The sequence below is a fragment of the Pipistrellus kuhlii genome, unplaced genomic scaffold, assembly GCF_014108245.1.
Source record: "Pipistrellus kuhlii isolate mPipKuh1 unplaced genomic scaffold, mPipKuh1.p scaffold_m20_p_7, whole genome shotgun sequence".
NCBI classification, from domain to species: Eukaryota; Metazoa; Chordata; class Mammalia; order Chiroptera; family Vespertilionidae; genus Pipistrellus; species Pipistrellus kuhlii.
The window spans coordinates 23,131,984-23,152,336 of record NW_023425573.1 but is presented as its reverse complement, the minus strand read 5'-3'; the positions used below and the strand labels follow the sequence as shown (position 1 = coordinate 23,152,336).

Sequence of the window (20,353 nt, the reverse complement as noted above, 5' to 3'; positions counted from 1 at the left end):
AATAACTAGTGGCCCACTGCATGAAATTTGTGCATTGGGAGGGTGGGTCTCCTCAGCCTAACCTACACCCTCTCTAATCTGGGACCCCTTGGGGGATGTCCGACTGCCGGTTTAGGCCCAATCCCACACTGGGCCTAAACCGGCAATTGGGTATCCCTCTCACAATCTGGGACTGTTGGCTCCTAACCGCTCATCTTCCTTCCTGCCTGGTCGCCCCTGCATCTGCCTGCCTGTCTGATTGCCCCTAACCCCTCTGCCTGCCTTCCTAATCTCCCCTAACCTCTCGGCCTGCCTGGTGGCCCTCAACTGCCCTCCTCTGCCTGCCTGATCTTGTCCCCAACTGCCCTCCCCTGCTGGCCTGATCTTGTCCCCAACTTCCTTCCCCTGCCAGCCTAGTTGCCCCCATCTGCCCTCCCCTGCTGGCCTGATGCCACCCAGTCTCTCTCTTTGTTCTTCTCAGCAGTCCTCCAGGCTTCCCTGCCTCCTTATCTCCCTCTTTCTCTTTTTTGGCTCGGGTCAGTGGGGGATACTCCACCCTCTGCCTGCCTTCCCTTCCATTCAGACCTCTTCAGGCCCAGTCTGTTTTGTTTCCTTATGCTAAGAGAACCTCCGAGAGCAAGCTGGGAAGGAGGGAAAGAAAGGGAGAAAAGGCTGTGAGCTGGTGGGCACTGTGTGTGTCTGTGCATGTGTGTAGTTGTGAGTTAGTGTGAGTGTGGACCCACCTCCCCCATCCTCATCTTCACTGCTACAAGTCTTCACCCACCAAAGCCTGCTGCGTGCGCAGCCTGGGTGTTAGGTAGAGCCTCTGGTCAATGTAGATGAGATGGACTCAGGATTTTTATATATTAGGATGATCATCATCACCATCATCACAGGGGCAGAAAATGAAAAGATCTGGAAATAAAAATGGCGAGTTAAAGCTGATTCTGCACCTGTTCCTGAAGCATGTCAGTTTCTGTAATATATGAGTTTATTTTCTAAAGGCTAAAAGAAAATAGGAATTATACTGTGGTTATAGCAAATGATAAATGGTTAAGACTTAGAACCAAAAAAAATCATATTTTAAAATTATCTCCAATAAAAATTTAGGAAGAAGAATCATCCACAGGCAAAGGGAGCTGATTTTTTTTTTTTAATCTGTATTTCAGGGTTAAGGTTCTGGTTAGAGAGGGGGGAAAATCCCCTAAGAATTTATAACCACAGCTTGTCCTAATGCATGTTTAGAGGTCTAATTTGTACCATGTAGGCAGTCCATGGATCCCCCAAGCTGGTAACTAACCTTAAAGCAATCTCAGGTTAATAGCATGACATATAAAACCTTATCAAAGGCAAAGTAAATCTCTGGAGATTGAAGCCCAAGTTTCAAAGGATTCCAACAGAGAAAGCCCCATCAAATATTGGGGTGGGTAATTTTTCCATTATGGTCCATCTACCACTTGCATTAAAATCACCAGGGGTGGTTACTTATAATACAGTTTTCTGGGCTTCTCTGCAGAAACACTGAATCATAATTCTGAGGAGGATGCTCTGGGTATGTCCATTTCAAATACCACTGCCCCTAAATAATTCTTATATATGCACACCAAGGTGCTTACAAGTGTTTTTGAAATGAATGGAGTAAGTTCAAAGAAAGAGAACAAATTAAGAAACGGGAAAGGCTAATGGGGAGTTATCCTGAAAAGACAAATATGGGACCTAGGGCACCAGTAGAAGTATTGTCCTTAAAGAAAGACTACACCTGTGTGTAAGAACAACCTGCTCAGTATGGCAGAGATTCATGCTTAACAGCAGCCAGCAAGGTCCTTTGAAAAGTTCAGTCTTGTGCTCCCACTCTTAGTAATAATATCCCACCATCTATATAGTGACAGCCTTGATGCCAGCGACATACCAGGGGCTGAAGTCCAGACAGAAGGCAGAGCCCCGGATGAGGTTCCCAACCCTCCTGTCAGCAGTGGGGAGAGCACAGACAGCTGGTCTCAGCTTGCCAACGAGGAGGACAACCCAGACGACACAAGTAGCTTTCTGCAGTTCAGTGAGCGATCCATGAGGTACCTGCTCTTCACTTGACTTTCCAGGGAAACAGGTCTCCACACATATTTCAGAAATAAATTTTAAATGATTCTCTGCAAAGGGTCCCAATAGAGAGTGCAAAAACAGAAAGTTCCCACTGGGTCCGGTTGCCTGCCTATCATGATTTGTGCTGAGAGTTATCTTAATATGCAATTATGTCTTCGATTACCTTGGCCAAGGTTAAGAATAAGCTGTGTTTCCTTTTCTGCAAGCCCAAGCTAATGTATTCGGTGATGACAACTGTGAATCCTATCTAATAAAGAGGGAATATGCAAATTGGCCATCATGCCATCACAAAGATGGTGGTGCCCATAGCCACAAGATGGTGGTGCCCAGCCCCCTCAACCCTGCCAGACTCCCACAGTCCTTTCAGCCAACCAGGGGGTCGGGAGAGGGCTGCAGGTACCCGGGAAGCCGGACCTGCCATCAAGCCCCCAGCCGCTCAGGGCTGGCCCGAGGCACAGGCAAATCTCAGATGGCTGCTACCCAGCCACCCAGGGCCATGGAAATTCAGGTAACCAGGGACGGCCTAGGCTTGCACTGCTAGCAGTGGCAGTAGCAGAGGTGTGATGTAGGCATCACCTTCCCCTGATTGCCAGGTTGCCTCCTGCCCCTAAGGGCTCCCAGACTGTGAGAGGGGACAGGCCGGGCTGAGGGACACCCCCTCCAGTGCATGAATTTTCATGCACCGGGCCTCTAGTTTCTTAATAAGAGCTGCTATTACACCTCGTATGTTTGATACTTTCTTTCTGGTTCATTTGTATTTCAGATGCAACCCAGGCTGGGTTTACATGAGGCAAGTGTCTCCACACTGTTGTATTGTTTTGCCTGACTGCTCCTCTGATTTCTCTACCCTGCCTTCTTTGTTGCTCTAGAAAAACTAGAGAAGATCTAATAATAGGTCAGATCTGATTAGACCCCAGCCAGTCAGCAGATATAAACTAAAAACTATCCCTCTATGAGATAAAAAATGAAAAGAATCTCCATGTTTCAGCCTGAAGTCTTATTTGATACTGGAAACTGTTCAGAGTCCAGTTGATATGGGGGGTTCAGATACATCTGGGTGTCTTGATTATTGAAAGTTTTATTTCTGGTAGTTCCATCAACTAGACTGAAGATGTTGAGCAACTTGTCCAAAATTCAAAAAACAAAGGAGAAGAGAGAGAGAGAGAGAGAGAGGGAGAGAGAGAGAGAGAGAATTTGATCTTTGGATGTAGCAGATGTTGATAGGGTTAATTACTTTCAGTGCAAAGTCTGAGTCATCAGATTTCAATCAGTAAATATATTCAGTACCCCAGGCAAAACCCAAGATAGGAATTTGAAATGGAGGGAGTCTAGTTGGTTACTCATGGTACTCCCAGGGAAGTATGCCCCTTTATAACATACCAGCTCTCACCCTTTGGAAACCTTACTTGGAAGAGATGACATCAGAAAATAGAAAAGGTGTGAGAAAACTTAGTGGGTTTTGTGAAATCGGATTCATTCTCCTTTGAGCGTACAGACAGAACCTAAAAATTAGCTCAACTCCACTGTTGCAGTAAATAAGTTTCAGGCTAGTAACTTAACCATATGTTGATTGTGCAGCCAATGATAATGATGTAATACATGGTCCCTCCTCCATGAAGCATAAGGTAGCAGATGTTACTGCTTCTCAAAGATTTTAAGATAAAGGATCTACAAAACTTGGCTTCTTCAACTTTGTACGTGTGCATTCTGCAGTTCCCCAAAATAAAATTTTAAAAAATGAGCCAGGTGCACATCCTGTGGAATGTCCCTCAGAAAAATCCCCTGAATATGTGCACACTGCCAAAAACAGGCAGATCAGCATTCCAGTATCTCCCCCAAACTGCATTCTCGGAAATATGTTAGTTTCTATGGACTTCTGCTAATAGATGAACATCTTTACAATAACTAGAATGAGGAAGAAAAAAGTCATGCTGATTGTCACTTACTAAGTATAATCTGCCTCATGCAACACCACTGCAGAAATTAGAAAACAACTATGGTGGTTGGCTTGAGCCCAAAATGTCTTTTGTTATGTGTCTCCTAATTTGGTCAGAAATAAATGTCAATTTAGGAGTCCTGGAGTCACAAAGCCGTATTATTCTGAACACTAAAGGGAGGGCCCATGAGAACAGTAGATGATCGGTGTCAGAGGTGTGGCCAGGTGGTGGAGACAGGCATTAATATGTAAACTTTTGCTTTGTCAGCAATGGCAACAGTAGTGCCACTAGCAGTCTTGGCATTATGGACCTGGACATTTATCAGGAAAACATGCCATCTTCTCCCATGATTAAGTAAGTAGCCACTGAGGTGCAATGATGGTGAGACCACCACTCCAATTCCATCTGGCAATCCATTGTGATCATTCAGGTCGTGCCCAGCCACCGACTTCATGATGTCTGTACTGCCGTGGTTCCCAGGCATGTGTGGTTCCATGTCACTGGAGCAAGAACTCAAACCTAGAATAGCCCTAGACTACCATCACCTCCTTTCTAGATTTCAAGTCTGTTCTCTATGATATAATCATTTCAAATCAAGCTCATCCATACAATTAGAAGTATATGTTATTTTACCTAATGGACACCAAGAAGCAAAAATTCCATTTAAATTGTACCATGCCAACCAACATGTGATGCCAACCAAGTGTGATGGCTTTTTCTTTACCTGGAATTGTCAGTATTAAATGTTTTGCCCAACACCAAATGATGCCATATTGAAGATGTGTCATTCCCACACAGTAACTCTGCCCCCTCCACCATAGGACCTTCTAAAACAGCAAGGGGGGAAAGCACTAAGAGAATATAAGGAGAGCAACATGAGATCAGAGCTACATCCTGAATTGTGATGCTTCTGGGAAATTAAATTAGTTACAATCTATTTTTTATCATGATGACTTATCTTGTTATCTGAATATTTCTGAAATTTCCAAAAAGTGTAAGTAAAGTATGGGGGGAGGGGGGAATTGCTCTCTCATCTGAGCTATTTTCTCAACTACTCCGTATAGCTAATTCATTTTTGCTTTACTATCTATTCAAGTATCCTGCCTGTGGGAGTACTTCTTAGTGTCTGAAAGTGGCAATGAATTCTCTCTTGTTCCCCAAGGCCGTGATTCATGAGGACAGATGAACACCCCTATTATCTTGGGTTTGTTTTCTAAAAGAAGAACCAAAAAATGAAACAAATAAAAGTAACTATTTGAGGACAAATTTATTTTCTTCTTTCAGAAAATATTTGTTTAGCTACCTTTCCTATCTTTCTCTGTGGTATGAGCCTACAATCCTACAGACTGTATGAATTCAGGGAAAACCAAGCCCACCGCCACCCATAGCAACATCATTCAGCTCTGTAAGAGCAGAAACTGTACCTACCATCTGTCATTTCACTTAATGTCACTCACATAGGGCTCTAACAGAAATCTAGACCCTGAGGAAATTGACCATCCTTCTATGTAATTATTAGGTGTGAATGTAAGAACAACAAAGATCTCTCAGCTTTAGGAGTAAAATGAAGTTTGTCAGCCAGATCTTAGCAATAACATGAAATGTAAGAGGTAATCTCTCATAAAAAGAAAACATATTTAAGACAAAAAAAAATGTAGGACAATCATGGGCTTCCCAAAAGTGGTTAATTCCTTTTAACTATTGGGCCATATGTTCTCATTTTGGAAGCATTATATTCAGGCTCCCTAATATCAATAATATAAGTACTTACTATACAAAAATATCTCAAATATTTAATGTCTATAATAAAATACTCACTTCACTCATGAATCTCTAATTCTAAACCATCTCTAGCTTACTACACTCTCCTGATAAAAAGGAAAAGTATCAACTAATTGAGATATTTTGTACAATTTAAGTTCTATAATTCATTGATTGTCTTTTTTCCTTATTTTGAATTAAAAAACTATAATCATGTAGAAAAAATATTTTCCTAGACTAAAATGCAAATTTATGTTGGTATCAAAGTGTAGAAAAAAAATCTTTGTGTCAAAGTAGAGGCGTGTGATGCTTTAAATGACAGGTAAAATAAAGAAGACAGATACATCCTCCAATCAGAACTAGTTAACATCATCTCTCCTGGATTCTTTGAGCCTCTGAAGGTTAATGGAGGATGCCTATCTCAGAGTCTCCCAGACTAATTTTCCCCACCAGAACCATGCAGTTTCTCTGGCCTTTTCATTTTTTAGGGGCAGGGTATTTATTAAAGACTCAATAATCCTACAAAATAGCCACAATTACTATTTTTCTAGTATCACTTCAGAAGCTTTTAGATCAGTAAAACCCATCGCCTCATCTTCCATGCACAGCTTACTCTTCCTAACCATTACCAATCGTATACTGTTGTTTTCTCCCAAAGTGAATTAATAGAAGAAAAGGAGATTCTTAAAGGACAGTCAGAAAGCAGAGAGGGTAAGCCATGCTCCCATAATTTTGACACACAATTGGCCCGCGATCTCCCTGTGGAAAATGAAATGAGGCTGTGTGGTTGTCTATGTTCAGAATGTGCCTCTGGAGCACCAGTGGGAGCCGCCAGCCACCAGGGGAGCATGCTGGTGATCAACTTCGACCTGGAGCCAGAGTGTCCTGACGCTGAGCTTCGCGCCATTCTGCAGTGGATCGCTGCCTCTGAGCTCGGGATCCCCACCATCTACTTTAAGAAATCTCAGGAAAACAGGATTGAAAAGGTATTGTGTTCTGTGTGTGTATAACAATGAAGCTTAGTCCCTATTTATGTGAGTTTTGACTTGTCTTAGATAAATTAATTTAGCTAACATATCTCCCTTATGGTCTTTCCAACTTTATCCTCCTGCCCTGTGAAAATACAGACATAGGCTAAAAAGGGAGAGGAGATCATGATTAAACACAGAAGCAGCTTGTTTTCCACCATTGACCGTGGAGTTGGGGAGCATTGAAAGCCAGCTTGAAACTAATTATAGCCACATTTCAACTCAAAAGCTAAATTCTAAACATTCTGGGTGCCCAATGTACTGTAACTCCTCTCTGTTAAGTGATTTCTTCATTTTCAAACTTTCATTTTGTTTTGTACATTTATTAAAATGCTAACTCTAACTAAATGTCATATATTCAAACTTGGACTGTTTTTGCTAAGTAGTTAGAGCACTGGCCTGTGTACCAAATGGTCATGGGTTCAATTCCTTGTCAAGGGCATGTGCATGGGTTGCAGTTTTGATCCCCTGCCCAGGCACATGGTCTATCTCATATCGATGTTTCGCTCTCGCTCTCTTCCTCCTTCCCTTCTATTCTCTTAGTCTCTCTCTCTAAAAAAAAAAAAAAAAAAAGAAGAAGAAATCAATGAAAAAATATCCTTGGGTGAGGATTAACAAAAATACAACAGTCGTACATTCAAAATATTCATTGAGCACTGTTTTAGGTTCTAAGGATACAGAAAACTAAGAGACAAAATGTCCTGCCCTCTTGGGGTTTACATTCTAGTTCCAGAAGGACCCAAGGTAGGAAGGACGAGAGAGGCTCAGGTTGTGAAGACCAACCTTGAACTATGAAGGAAAATTACTCTTGGCAACAGAGACGAGAAACACACTGAAATAGTAAATTTTACACCGTGAGTCAAATGTACTGAATCACCTAGGACATTTATTTACAATTCACATATCTAGGCTCCTTCTAAGAGTGGGGCCCAAAAATATGCATTTTTAACGACTTCCTGCAGTGATTCCCATGACCACTAGAGTCTGAGACCATCTTTCATAGGAAATGCCCTGAAAGAGAGGCTGAATTTGAGGTGGTTTTTAAGTATGCTAATTTCTAAGGCAAAGATTGCTGAGAACCTTGACACTTGATGATCTAAAACAGTTTGTAAATGTAATTCACAATGACTTTGATATCAGTTCAACTGAATCCACTTATTTAAGATAGAAAAAAGAATCATGAAAGCGAGTGGTTAAAAAAAAAAAATAACACCAACTAATTGTTTTGCTTTTTGGATTCAAAGCATCATTGATCGCTTGCTCTTTTTCTTCTTTTTAAAGGCAAAGAGCCCCTGTGAGATGCAGTGAGTTAATGACCAGCCTCACAGTAAATCAAATGCCTTTCTCATTATTAAGCCCACTTTGAGATTATTTTCTTTTCTTGGAAGCAGTGCATAGAACAGAGGAAAGGGAGGAAACAGATGTATGCTTACCTTCCTAGGAAAGTAGAGGTCAGAAAAGAAGGAGCCTCAACTCTAATTGTTTATTTCATTTTACATACAAAGTGATGGAAGGAGAATAACAGAGAAATAACAGTTGATGATATTGACTGACTTCTCACAAACACTATCCTTAATTAATGTCTCAGTTTTGAAGAAATACATAGCAGCTGCCATAAAAAAGAAGGAATTCTTATCATTTGCAGCAACCTGGATGGAATTGGAGAACATTATGCTGAGTGAAATAAGCCAGTCAATGAAAAAAAAAACCAAAAAACAAAAAAACCAACATGCTCTCACTCATTTGTGGATAATAAAGAACATTATAAACTGATGAATAAAAGATAGATACAGAGACAGTAAAGCAACAAACAGACTGTCAAATTACAGCGAGGAGGGTAGAGAGATATGGGGGAGATAAGAGATCAACCGAAGGACTTGTATGCATGTATATAAGCATAACCAATGGACGAAAAACTCTGGAGAGGGAGGGCATGTATGGCAGGGAGGGTCCAATGGTAAGATATGTACACATATAATACCTTAATAAAAAAAAATAAATAAATAAAAGAATGGATAAATAAATAAATAAATAAATGTACATAGCAAAGGAACAGAAACCAAGAAAGAATTAGATACAGTCTTTGTCAGCTTGGGCTGCTTTAAAATATCATAGACTGAGTGGCTTAGACAACAGACTTTATTTCTCAGTTTGGAGGCTGGGAAGTCCAAGTTTAAGGAACTGGCAGATTCAGTTGCTGGGGAGGACCCTCTTCCTAGCTATGTCCTCACACAGCAGAGAGAGAAGGCTCTGGTGTTTCTTCCTCATCTTATAAGGGCATGAATCCTACCAGGGAAGTCCCATCCTCCTAAGACCTTAGCTAAATCTATTTATGTCCCTGAGGCCCCACCTCCTAATACTATCACACTGGGGGGTTAGGATTTCAACACATGGACACATTCAGTCCATAATAGATAGTCTCTTGGCTTATAAATGTAAAAAATATTCTTGAACTGAATCCTTCAGTCATGGTTCTCAAACTCAGTGTGTGATAGAATCACCTGGGGAGCTTATAGAGGCATTGGGGTTTTCCAAAAGGTCCCTGGTGGTCCCTGAGTGTGCAGTCAGTGCTGAGAACCACAGCTACACAGGCCATAATTGCAGGAGCAAGGTGAAGATGAGCTCTCTTGTGCTTGATGAAATGGGATTCTGACTTAGAGCCAAAGAAGGTAGCCTCTTTCCGAAGTCTATGTTGAATGTTTCCAAAAAAGCAACCTGACACCGTTTGCAGCAGCTCCCATAGATTCCACCATGGGATTTGGTAAACATTCTAATTTAGTAAATGCACCGGAGAATATAAAAACCACCTGTCACGTGATACTCTTCCTCAAATGCGTCTACCAATGATATACCATCACAGGATGTAAATTCTTCTAGTTTCCTAAGACAACACATTTGCTCAAGAAATGCCAGCTATGACATAAATGAAGGGAATCTAATTATTAATGATTCTGAAATGGCAGGAAAAAAACAATTTTGACTTTTATTTTTTTCAATTAATTGGAAAGAAAAGCCCAGATCCTTGACCTATGAAAACTGATTATAAAGTTACCAAGGCAATAACATTGACAGGACCAGCTGCTAGTTTTAAAAGGCTATGGTAATGAGCTGGAAATGCTAATTCACAAAAAAAAAGTTTTGTTTTTAGCTAGAAGTTTTGTAAGTGAAGGAAGAAAAGAAAGTGTAAGACCTTCCTGCTCATCAACCCTGCAGATGTTTCAAGGTCTTGATGTCTGGGATTATCAAGTCATCACTGCCTCCCAGCAGGATATATTTAGAGGGACCAGATCCTTTTTAAAAGCTGTATTATTGGAATATTGGCCTAGATTTAGAAATCATGAGACATAATCTAGCCTGTGACTATGTTATAGATTACTGACAACTTTGGGCCAGTCAGCATCATCCTGTTGTCATCGCCACATGGAGAGATCCTCCTTTAGCAGGTCCCAAATAGATGGCAAGAAGCTGACATTTGGCTTCTAGAAAGGTCTGTGGTAGAGAGCCTTCTGGGGAAGGTGAAGAAAGGTCCTGGGTATCCACCCCAACAATGCTAGCTCTTGATCGCTGAGCCATAGGAGGCATACACCATGACCAGCTGTTATTTTGCTCCTCGCCCACTACTTTTGCCTCAATCTAGGCTCCATTCAGCCTTTGCCTAGATCCATGGCCTCCAATCATTTTCTTTACGTATCCTATCAATATTAAACTATTGATTAAGCAGCCCTAAGACATGCATGTTTCTTTTTAATTATATCTGCAAATACATTACATAAAACTCAGGAATAAATACTTAGACAAGGTTCACCTGTGATGATTCTGAATGTCACTCCATATTCCAAACAGTCTTCTTGATTATTTTGAAAGTGTTTGACTTCATTTGAACACTCATACCTCCTGTCAATCAGCGAATATTTACTGAATACCTATTAAGTACAGACACAAGATATTGAAAGATGGCTCCGATGCTATTCTTTTCTGAGGGATTACTATCTATAACAGTGTTGCCACTGGCCTCCCGTCTGTCTCCCTTTTTATGTTATCCTGAAGCTCTTTGAGATAATGTTTATGTTTCCACGCATTGAAAGTTAAGTATTTCATTTTCCAGCCTAGAAAATTGCTTTATTCTGATTAAGCCAACACAAGGCAAGTGAGTACAATAAAGCACTGATTTCTATAACTGTGCAAATAGTTGGTGCCATCACAGCTGCAAGAAGAAACATAATTTAATAGGAACTCTTTAGAAGATGACTGCTCAGTAATTGAAATGAATTAACAAATTCAAGCTGGAAAGAAGGGAAAAGACAGATAGAAATTAGCATTTCAGTTTTTGATTGGTCTTAAAAATCTGAGCAAACACAAAGAGAGCAGAGCAAAATATCCTAGAATGAAATCTTGAAGAAATAGTAACTAAACTACAATCCTCATCTTCTTTTTTGTTTTTATTGAATTGATTGGGGTGACTAGTTAATAATATCACATAGGTTTCAGGTGTACAATTTTATTATACATCATTTGTATATTGCATTGTGTGTTTGACACCCAAAGTCAAGTATCTTTCATTCACAATTTATCCCCACCCTTTCTTACCCTCTTTTAAATCCACCCCTTTCTCTCTGGGAAATCACCATACTGTTGTCTGTGTCTAGGAGTTTGGTTTTAGTTTTGTTTTTTTGTTTGTTTTTGCTTAGTCCTTTTCCCTTTTCCCTCCAGCTCCTCACTCCTCCCTTCTGACAGTTGTTAATATGTTCTCTGTATCTATGTCTGTTTCTATTTTGTTTGTTAGTAGATTACACATACACCGAGTGCCCAGATGATCTCTGAATGCATAATAATCTGGCAAATATATATTATTAGAGGCCCGGTGCATGAATTTGTGCATGGGTGGGGGCCAGCCAGCCTGGCCAGGAGGAGGAGACATAGACAGTTGGCTGGACTGCCTGCTGATCGAACTCCTGGTCGAGGGGATAATTTGCATATTAGCCTTTTATCATATAGGATTATTATAAAGGATATACACTGAGTGACCAGATTATTATGCATCAGAGATCATAATAATCTGGCCACTCAGTGTATAAGTAAAGTCATATGGCATTGTCTTCCTCTGACTAGCTTATTTCACTTAGCATAATGCTCTCCAAGTTTATCTATGCTGTTGCAAAGGGTAAGATTTCCTTCTTTTTTTATGACCCAGTAGTATTCGATTGTGTAAATGTATCACAGCTTTTTTATCCACTCATCTACTGATGGGCTCTTGGGCTATTTCTAGATCTTAGCTATTATAAATAAAGCTACAATGAGCATAGGGATGTATATATTGTTTTATCTTCTTAATAGGTCATTTTTCTTCATAAAACCCCAGCCAGTCCTTTCTCCCAGTGCTCCAAATAAATAACAATGCCATATTCTCCTACCACCAAAATGTAGCTAGGTGCTAGAATAGAAATTTCACTGGACTGGCTTGCTAGAAAAACCATTCATTCTGTTAGCAACCTTTCATCTCTCAAACCCTCAGTTTTTTCATCTGTCAGTGCCTACTTCATAGGGTTGTTGACAGAATTGAATGAGATTACATACATAAAAGTACTTCCTAGAGGTTTGGGCTTTTAATAATTGTTGTTTTTTTAAGTATCTTACTAAAGAGTTTGGAAGGTCTTCAGGTTGGGCTCCATTCCAAAGTATAATGAAGGCAATGATCTATCTAATATAACCATTTCCCCATCTTCAAACCCTTCAGCTCACAATTTATCTGTACTCGAAAGCTTTCTAGATTGTGGTCAATTGAAGCTGGTAGCAATAATAAGGAGATAAATCTAGGATGTTTCCTCAAGCTTTTCTTTTCCTGTTTCAATGAAAATCCAGTCTCACTTACTCAGTGTTTGATGATGAGAGAAGTGAATTTCCAAGATGGAATGAAGAACCAGTAGAAGACCCCATGCAAAAGTTTGGCACTTGATTTACTGGATCTAAATGTATACATCCAATGAGAGATTATTTGTGACACAAATAGAAAGGATTAGGAACCTTATTATACAGAACTGTCAGAGAAAGTCTATTCCAGAAAAAGCAGACCAGAGGAAACCATTTAAGTGTTTAAAAGACAGACTCTTGAAAGATTTCCATCTAGTCTCTCTCAATCAATAAATAGCAACTGCTGTGAGGAAAATTCCAGTTCAGTTGAAAGAACACTCCAATGAACTGAACTGTCTAGAATGAAAATGGACTGTTCTGGAAGATAGAATCATGGCACCAGAGATTTTCAAAACCAGCATGCAAAGCTCTTGGCTTTGGAGGAGTGGTTGAATGAGATGGACTTTGAGGGTCCACTGTGCTTTGTGAGTTCTAATTCTGTGCTTTACTCTAGTTTCTAGATGTCGTGCGGCTGGTTCACCAGAAGTCCTGGAAAGTGGGGGACATCTTCCACGCAGTTGTTCAGTACTGCAAAATGCGTGAGGAGCAGAAAGATGGGGCCCCGAGTCTCTTTGACTGGCTTTTGGGACTGGGATAAAGCAGCTAAGCCCTGTACAGTATTCCTTTTCTTTATTCCACTTTAGGTTATAGTGACTTGTTCTAAATGCTCTAAACTTTCTCAAACGTTGCATACCATTAGCAGAGCTATAAAAATATCTGCTGTTCTAGGCTACAAATCAATACAACTCTGAGTGAGTTCAAAAGAGTTTGTATGAGAGTGGCTGGAACACTGAAACTTTATGAGGATTGAAATTAAAAGCTTATAGTCTTAGTCGGTTTGGCTCAGAGGATAGAGCATGGGCCCTCAAACTAAGGGTCTCAGGTTTGATTCCTGTTGAGGTCACAAACCTGGGTTGCAGGCTCGATCCCAGTTGGGGAGCATGCAGAAGGAAACCAATAGATGTTACTCTCTTTCTGTCTCTCTCCCTCCCTTCCACTCTCTCAAGGAATCAATGGGAAAATATTCTCGGGTGAGGATTGACAAAAAGAAAAAAAAGAAAAAAACACCTTATAACTAGCCCCAATCTCTAAGAAAGTGGCTATTGCATATTTTTATAAGATAAAATGTGTAATGTTTCCAATTATGTGGATCAACTGGAAACAAAGTCACTGGTCAAAATAATTTTGTAAACTATGTGGTATCCTTTATGTAACTTTTTTTTTTTTAGCAGATTACAGGGGTGTCAGCCCAAGTGAACACAAAATATAAGTGGGAAATTTCCAGAACTTTGATATAAAAATTTTCCATCTTCAGACTAATATCAGTGAATGTTAACAGAAATGTAAGAGTATCATCAATGTCTTGTACTGAAGTGATTTTATTTATTTACTGCAACCCAATGATAACTATACCTGCATTCCTAACTAATCAGAAAACTGTTGGTGTTCAGCTGAGATCAAAGATTCTCTACATTAGGTGATTAACATGGTTACAGAATTCTTACCCTAAGGACAAGCTTTCCCAAAAAAACATAGGAAAACTCTTTTGAGATAAAATCTGCTTGTGTGTTGAATTATATAAAATATAAATTTCATTTTATTACTATATTAAATTGTGAAGAGATTATCTTAAATAATATATTGGATTATCTTAGAGAGCCATAAAATCTGAAGAGATTGTTGTCTTAAGTCACATGTATTGACACTTGAGCTCAGTGTCAATAAATGTGCTGGTCCGCCTATGGCCGACCTGCTACTTGGACGGCGTTCACACTGACAGAAGCAGGACTTGACATAACCAGTTAGGACCATACCCTCTTCTGGATCCAAAGATATTGTTGTTTAATTTGGGAAAAGAAAACCTTATTATATTTAAGTATTTTAGTAGCAGAGATTTATTCTTTTGGAAAATGAGAGCAGCTAACTTCTCCCTAATAAGTCTCCTTTCCTTTCAACTAAATTAGCTACACTGGTTTTTATTTTCTTGATCAAAGAAGGTGTTTATTAAAGATTTCCTAAAATACTATGCTTTTACACTATTTTTAGAGATGGTGAAGTAATTTTAAATGGGAACAAGGCCCCACACCAGGAAAGGCCCCAGTAATACTGGCCTGATGTGTCATCCATGTCTTAAGATGTCAAGAAAGTTTCATTGTAAGCCACCCTTCCCTTCCCACCATCACCCCATAAATCCGTCCTACTACTCATTAGGCACTTATTATATAGGTAGTCCAAATCTAGGTTATTCATGGAATTTGACACATTAATCAACTGTCAAATTTTAAAATTTATTCATCATCTCAAGCTGCAAATTCTTTGTGCTATTAAATGAAAAAGGATCTATTTATTTTTAAACAATTTCAGAATATTGTGTGTACTTTTGTTGTGCTCTAATGAATGTTTACGTATCCTACAAAGCACAAATATTGGATTGTAACCATGTGATGAAGTTATATGTGTTGTACTGAATGTTGCAAACAAATCAATAAATTTTCATTGTCAAATCTCTAGTCCTTTTTTCTCCAAAACCTCAAAGGAAAAATATTCACAGTGTAATTGGAAGAAGATAGATATATCCCTTAGGTAGGTTTTGCTGACCCACTGTCAGGTTTTGAGTTATTACATGGTCTTTAATTAAATTTGTTAGGAGCAGTAATGTTCATGTAAATCAGCCTTTCTCAACCTTGACTCTATTGACATTTGGGGCTGGATGACTCTTTGATGCAGAGCATTGTCCTGCACATTGTGGGATGTTTAGCAGTACCCCTGGCTCCTACCCACTAGCCAGTTACCACTTCCCCAGTTATGACAACCAAGCATATCTCCCAGCATTGCCAAAGGTCCCCTGTGGAGCAAATTGCCACTGTGTTGAGGACCACTGGTGTAAGTAAGGCATTGAAGAGGCAGAGACTGAGATTCTAGGAGGCATGAGGGTAGAGGAGGAGGAGCCTATAGCCCCTCATCTGGGGAGTCCAAGCAAGAACTTGAAAACCAGACATTGTCTCCCCCAGCCTCTCAAGGCCCCTGGACTGTGACTTTACAATACATCAGAGGGATGGGGGGAAAAAGGCATAAGATAAACAGGGAATCTCCAGGCCTGGGGATAAACCCACCTAGACTCAAGTAAACTAGAGATAAACTAGGGGCCTTACAGGTAAATGGATCAATGCTTTGAATTTAGGAAATAAATTATTGGAATTTATGCCATAAGCCATTGAGGCCCCTGAGCACTTTATTCAATACTCAGAAGATATGAATATGCTTACATAAAGGCAAATTCTCATCAGTCAGAGAGTCATGTCAAATAAAAGCAGACTCTGGACAGTGGCAAGGAGACTTTATTTTAAAGGATTGTTACAAAAAGGGAAAAGGGACTGTTGCGATGGTGGTTGGGGCTTATTGCAATGACAGGGATGTTCCACTGTGAGATATGCAAGTGTCTCAAAGGGGTTTATTTTATAGAGATGAGTAAAGACTAGGAAGAACCAGTGCGCAGAGCAGGATGGACAAGATGAGCCATGGGAGGTGGCACGATGGGACAGAGCAGCCTATTATCAGGAGGGGCTCCTTCAGGAGAGGCCCTATGCTGCATCAGGCTGTGGATAGCACACAGTTCAGGGGCCTGGAGAATGAAGCTATAGGGATTACACTACCTGAACTATACTGCAAGGCTATCTTAATCAAAACAGCACAGTACTGGCATAAAAACACACATAGATCAATGGAACAGAATAGAGAGCCCAGAAATAAACCCATGCCTGCATACAGTCAATTAACCAATAGCAAAGGAGACAAAAATATACAATGGGGTAAAAACAGTATATTCAACAAATTGTGCAGGGGAAATGACAGATACATGCAAAAAGAAAGAAAGAGAGAGAGAAAGAAAGAAAGAGAGAAACTAGACCACCTTCTTACATTATATACAAGAATAAATTCAACATAGATTAAAGACAAAAAATGTATGTCCCCAAACCATAAAACTTCTAGAAGAAAATCAGAACAGTGAACTCTAAAATTGTTCTTAGTAATATTTTTTTTTTGTGATATATTTTGAGCAAGGAAAACAAAAGAAAAATAAACAGATGGGACTACATCAAACTAAAAAAGTTTTTGCACAGCAAAGGGAACCATGGACAAAATGAAAAGACAGACTGCTAAATAGGAGAAGATATTTGCCAATGATACATCTGATAAGGGGTAAATATCCAAAATTTATTAATGATTCAGACATCTTAACACCAAAACACAAACAATCCCATTAAAAAATGGGCAGAGGACCCAAAGAGGACATAGAGATAAGCCAATACATAGATGAAAAGATGCTCAACATTACTTATAGTCAGTAAATTGCAAATTAAAACCACACTGGCACCATTGGCAAGCACCTAGTAGGCAATGGTGAGAACAGAGGTTGAAGAGTTAACTCTGCTCCAAAGAACATAAGTGACAAGGAGCCAATACATCTTTAATGTCTGAGTGTTTCCTCTCACTCCCACCCCCGTCTCTCGAGCTATTTTCCCATCCTTGGCTAAGATTCCAGTACATTCCCTCATGAGCTTTCCTGAACTTTCTCCAACCCTTGCTGTCCCTGCAGGTACATTTACTTGTCCTGCATGAGCACATGGTTTGGTGACACCAGAACTCACTGTTGCCTGAGGCATGGAGTCTTGTCTTTTAGAATGACAGGGTCAAAGCTGCCATCATCAGAATTCCTCTGACTAATGAATAAATAACATTTAACAATAAATAAACATATTCCAGGATGAAAATGAATTTTTTTGACTAAGCAAGAAGGCTTTGGGAAGCCCTTAAATTGGAAGTTATGACACCAGCTAATGAGCATCTGACAGAAGTCCAAGCCTGTCACACACTGAAGATTCTGGAAACAGAGAACAGCCTGGCATGCTGCTGCGCAATGTTAATTAGCCAACATTTTCCTAATGATTCTCCATCTGGGCTCCTTGTTCAGACCCATGTAGTTCATTTGAGTATGGAAAAAAGTTACAGACCAGAATTTTTAGGAAATTGAGATTCAGAGGCATGAGAGGATCTAATCAAGTTATCTGAATATCCTATCTAATAAAAAAGTAATATGCAAATTGACTGTCACTCCAACACAAGATGGTATCCCCTATGTGATTAAATATGGCTGCCCTCATGTGGACACAAGATGGCCACCATAAGATGGCCAGCAAGGAAAGGCAGTTGGGAGGGAACAGTCCTGCAAGGGGGATGATCAAGCCTGCAGAGGAGGGCAGTTAGGGGTGACTAGGCCAGCAGAGGAGAGCTGTTGGGGGGAACCAGGCCTGCAGGGAAGGGAAATTGGGGAGGAGGGAGGACCAGCCCTGCGGGAAAGGGAAGTTGGGGGTGACCCAGGCCTGCAGGGGAAGACAGTTAGGGGTGACCAGGCCTGCAGGGCAGGGCAGTTAGGGGCAATTGGAGTGGCAGGGGAGCAGTTAGGCATCAATCAGGCTGGCAGGGGAGTGGTTAAAGAGTGATCAGGCTGGCAGGCAGAAGTAGTTAGGGGCAATCAGGCAGAGGCAGGTGAGCAGTTGGGAGCCAGCAGTACTGGATTGTGAGAGGGATGTCTGCCTGACCGTTTAGGCCCATTTTCGGGTCCCAGATTGGAGAGGGTATAGGCTGGGCTGAGGGATACATACACACACACACACACACACACACACAAACACATACCCTGCCCTCGTGCATGAATTTTATGCATTGGGCCTCTAGTAATAATAATAATTGACCACACACATATATAGTGCACTATATATGTGCACAGACACTATTTTAAGGGCTTTATGTATATTAATGTATTTAATCTCACAACAGCCCTGTGAAGTAGGCATTATCATTACCAGTTTGTTGTTGAAGAATCTGGCTGGAGCATGATGAAAATAAGTAACTTGCTTAAGGTCGCAGAACTAGAAAAGGGCAGAGCAGGATTCATCCCCGCACGTTAACTGCAGAGCCTGCACTCTAAAAGTCTGCTGCAAGGTTTTAAGTCCGCATAAATTGGAGGCATGAGATGTGAAGGCTGTCATAGAATGGACAATGCAGAGGGCAAAAGAAGCAGAGTCACGCACCACAAATCACCCCTTGTCAGTTCAATCACATGTTTTCTCAGCTACCATTCCTCTGCCCAGATAAGGAGAGAGAACAATGAACAAAAAACTATGTTACTTACTTGACATTGACTGTGGAGTTGATGACCATTTAGAAGGCTGGTTTCACTGCTTGAGAGCACCTCCAGGCAAGGAGATTATACTCCTAGGTCAATCCCCTAAACTGCCTTCAGGTAAATACTTTATTTTAATGCAAAGTATATAGATGTCTTCAAACAGATAGCCTGAATGACACGGGTTATGTTTACTTAAACTTTACAATTTCAATAAAACTTTCTTCTTAAATTACAAAGAAAAACTGTTTGGTTTTTTACATCACTTTTAAGATATTACATTTAACTTTTTAAAAGTCACATTATGTTAAACTTTCTCAGCATCAAAGCTGTGCCAAAACAAAAGCTAAGCAGAGAACTAAAGAGCAGCAGGATGGTTCAATGGATCACAGGAGGAGTGTGTGCCAGACACAATTCCAGCATAGAAAGAATGAACATCGCAGACACGCTGGGAGATGAATTTTAAATTCTGTTTTTAACAGTTTGATTCTAGAAGGCAGCAAGAGGAAAATAAAAAAGATTAACAAGAAGGTGTTTCCAAGTAACAAAGCCCAAGGTTGGCTCATGGTGGGAGTTGGAGGTATGTTCAGTGGTGGCCAAACAGCGGCTCGCAAGCCACATGCAGCTCTTTGGCCCCTTGAGTGTGGCTCGGCATTAGAACCACTTCTTCAAAATAGACTCGCCCAGGTCGAAAACCCACTTCTGTGCATGAGCCATGAAGTTTCAATTGCACTGTACGTGCGTGCCCACACATGGTATTTTGTGGAAGAGTTACACTCAAGAGGCCAAAGAGCCACATGTGTCTCATGGGCCATGGTTTGCTGACCACTGCCCTAAGGCAACCAATGAGGGGAAGGGTAGGGAGAATCAAGTGACATAGCACACAGGCCTGTTTGTCAACAATTACATGCTGAAAGTGATATCTGTCCTTTCCCAATCTGGGCATCAGGGACTTCCACTGACTGTAAGTAGTGGGGAAGATCCTTGGCATGGAGCAGCCCACAGGAAATTGTTCATAGGTCATATTTGGAAAAGCAGAAATGGAAGAAGTATAAGGAAGATAATTCTAAGCGAAGGAAGAGGGTAGGTGAAGGGATGGGGTCTCATAGCAAAGACAATATAGGAAACAAATAGGAGAAATTCTTTTACAAAATGTGAAATACTTTGAATGTATAACTAAGATGTGAGGTCCATCCAAGCAATGCAGTGTTTTATACACATTTGTTTTGAAAGTAGGATACTTATACTTTTTATTATTCTACTATTCTGAATGTAGGCAAACTTGCTGTATTTCCTGTTATATACAGTAGCTCAAAATATAATGTAGATTCTGTGATTCAAGCCATACCTTAACAAGTGAGTATGTATACTTTATTCCCGACAGGAAAAGACAACAGTCAAAGGAATGCTGGATTTGGGATAAGAAAGTCTACTCTTGAGTCTCCTTTGACACTATCTGT

At 40.4% G+C, this 20,353-nt stretch overlaps 1 protein-coding gene across 7 annotated transcripts in view; it reads left to right on the top strand.

The window, feature by feature from the left end:
- The window catches only part of LOC118709140 (SPHK1 interactor, AKAP domain containing), a 98,902-nt gene extending 85,465 nt beyond the window's left edge, over positions 1 to 13,437 (top strand). For 2 of the 7 annotated variants that reach the window (XM_045575396.1, XM_036421042.1), the window contains 5 exons: positions 1,863 to 2,048; positions 4,281 to 4,367; positions 6,433 to 6,485; positions 6,576 to 6,760; positions 13,164 to 13,437. In XM_045575396.1, coding sequence (XP_045431352.1) covers positions 1,863 to 2,048; positions 4,281 to 4,367; positions 6,433 to 6,485; positions 6,576 to 6,760; positions 13,164 to 13,307 — 655 coding nt within the window. In that variant the 3' untranslated portion in view covers positions 13,308 to 13,437. Of the gene's footprint in view, positions 1 to 1,862; positions 2,049 to 2,839; positions 3,165 to 4,280; positions 4,368 to 6,432; positions 6,486 to 6,575; positions 6,761 to 13,163 lie in introns of those variants that run through there. The other 5 variants (XM_045575397.1, XM_036421045.1, XR_006740470.1 and 2 more) reach the window with 5 other exon arrangements.
- The last annotated feature ends 6,916 nt before the right edge of the window (positions 13,438 to 20,353 follow it).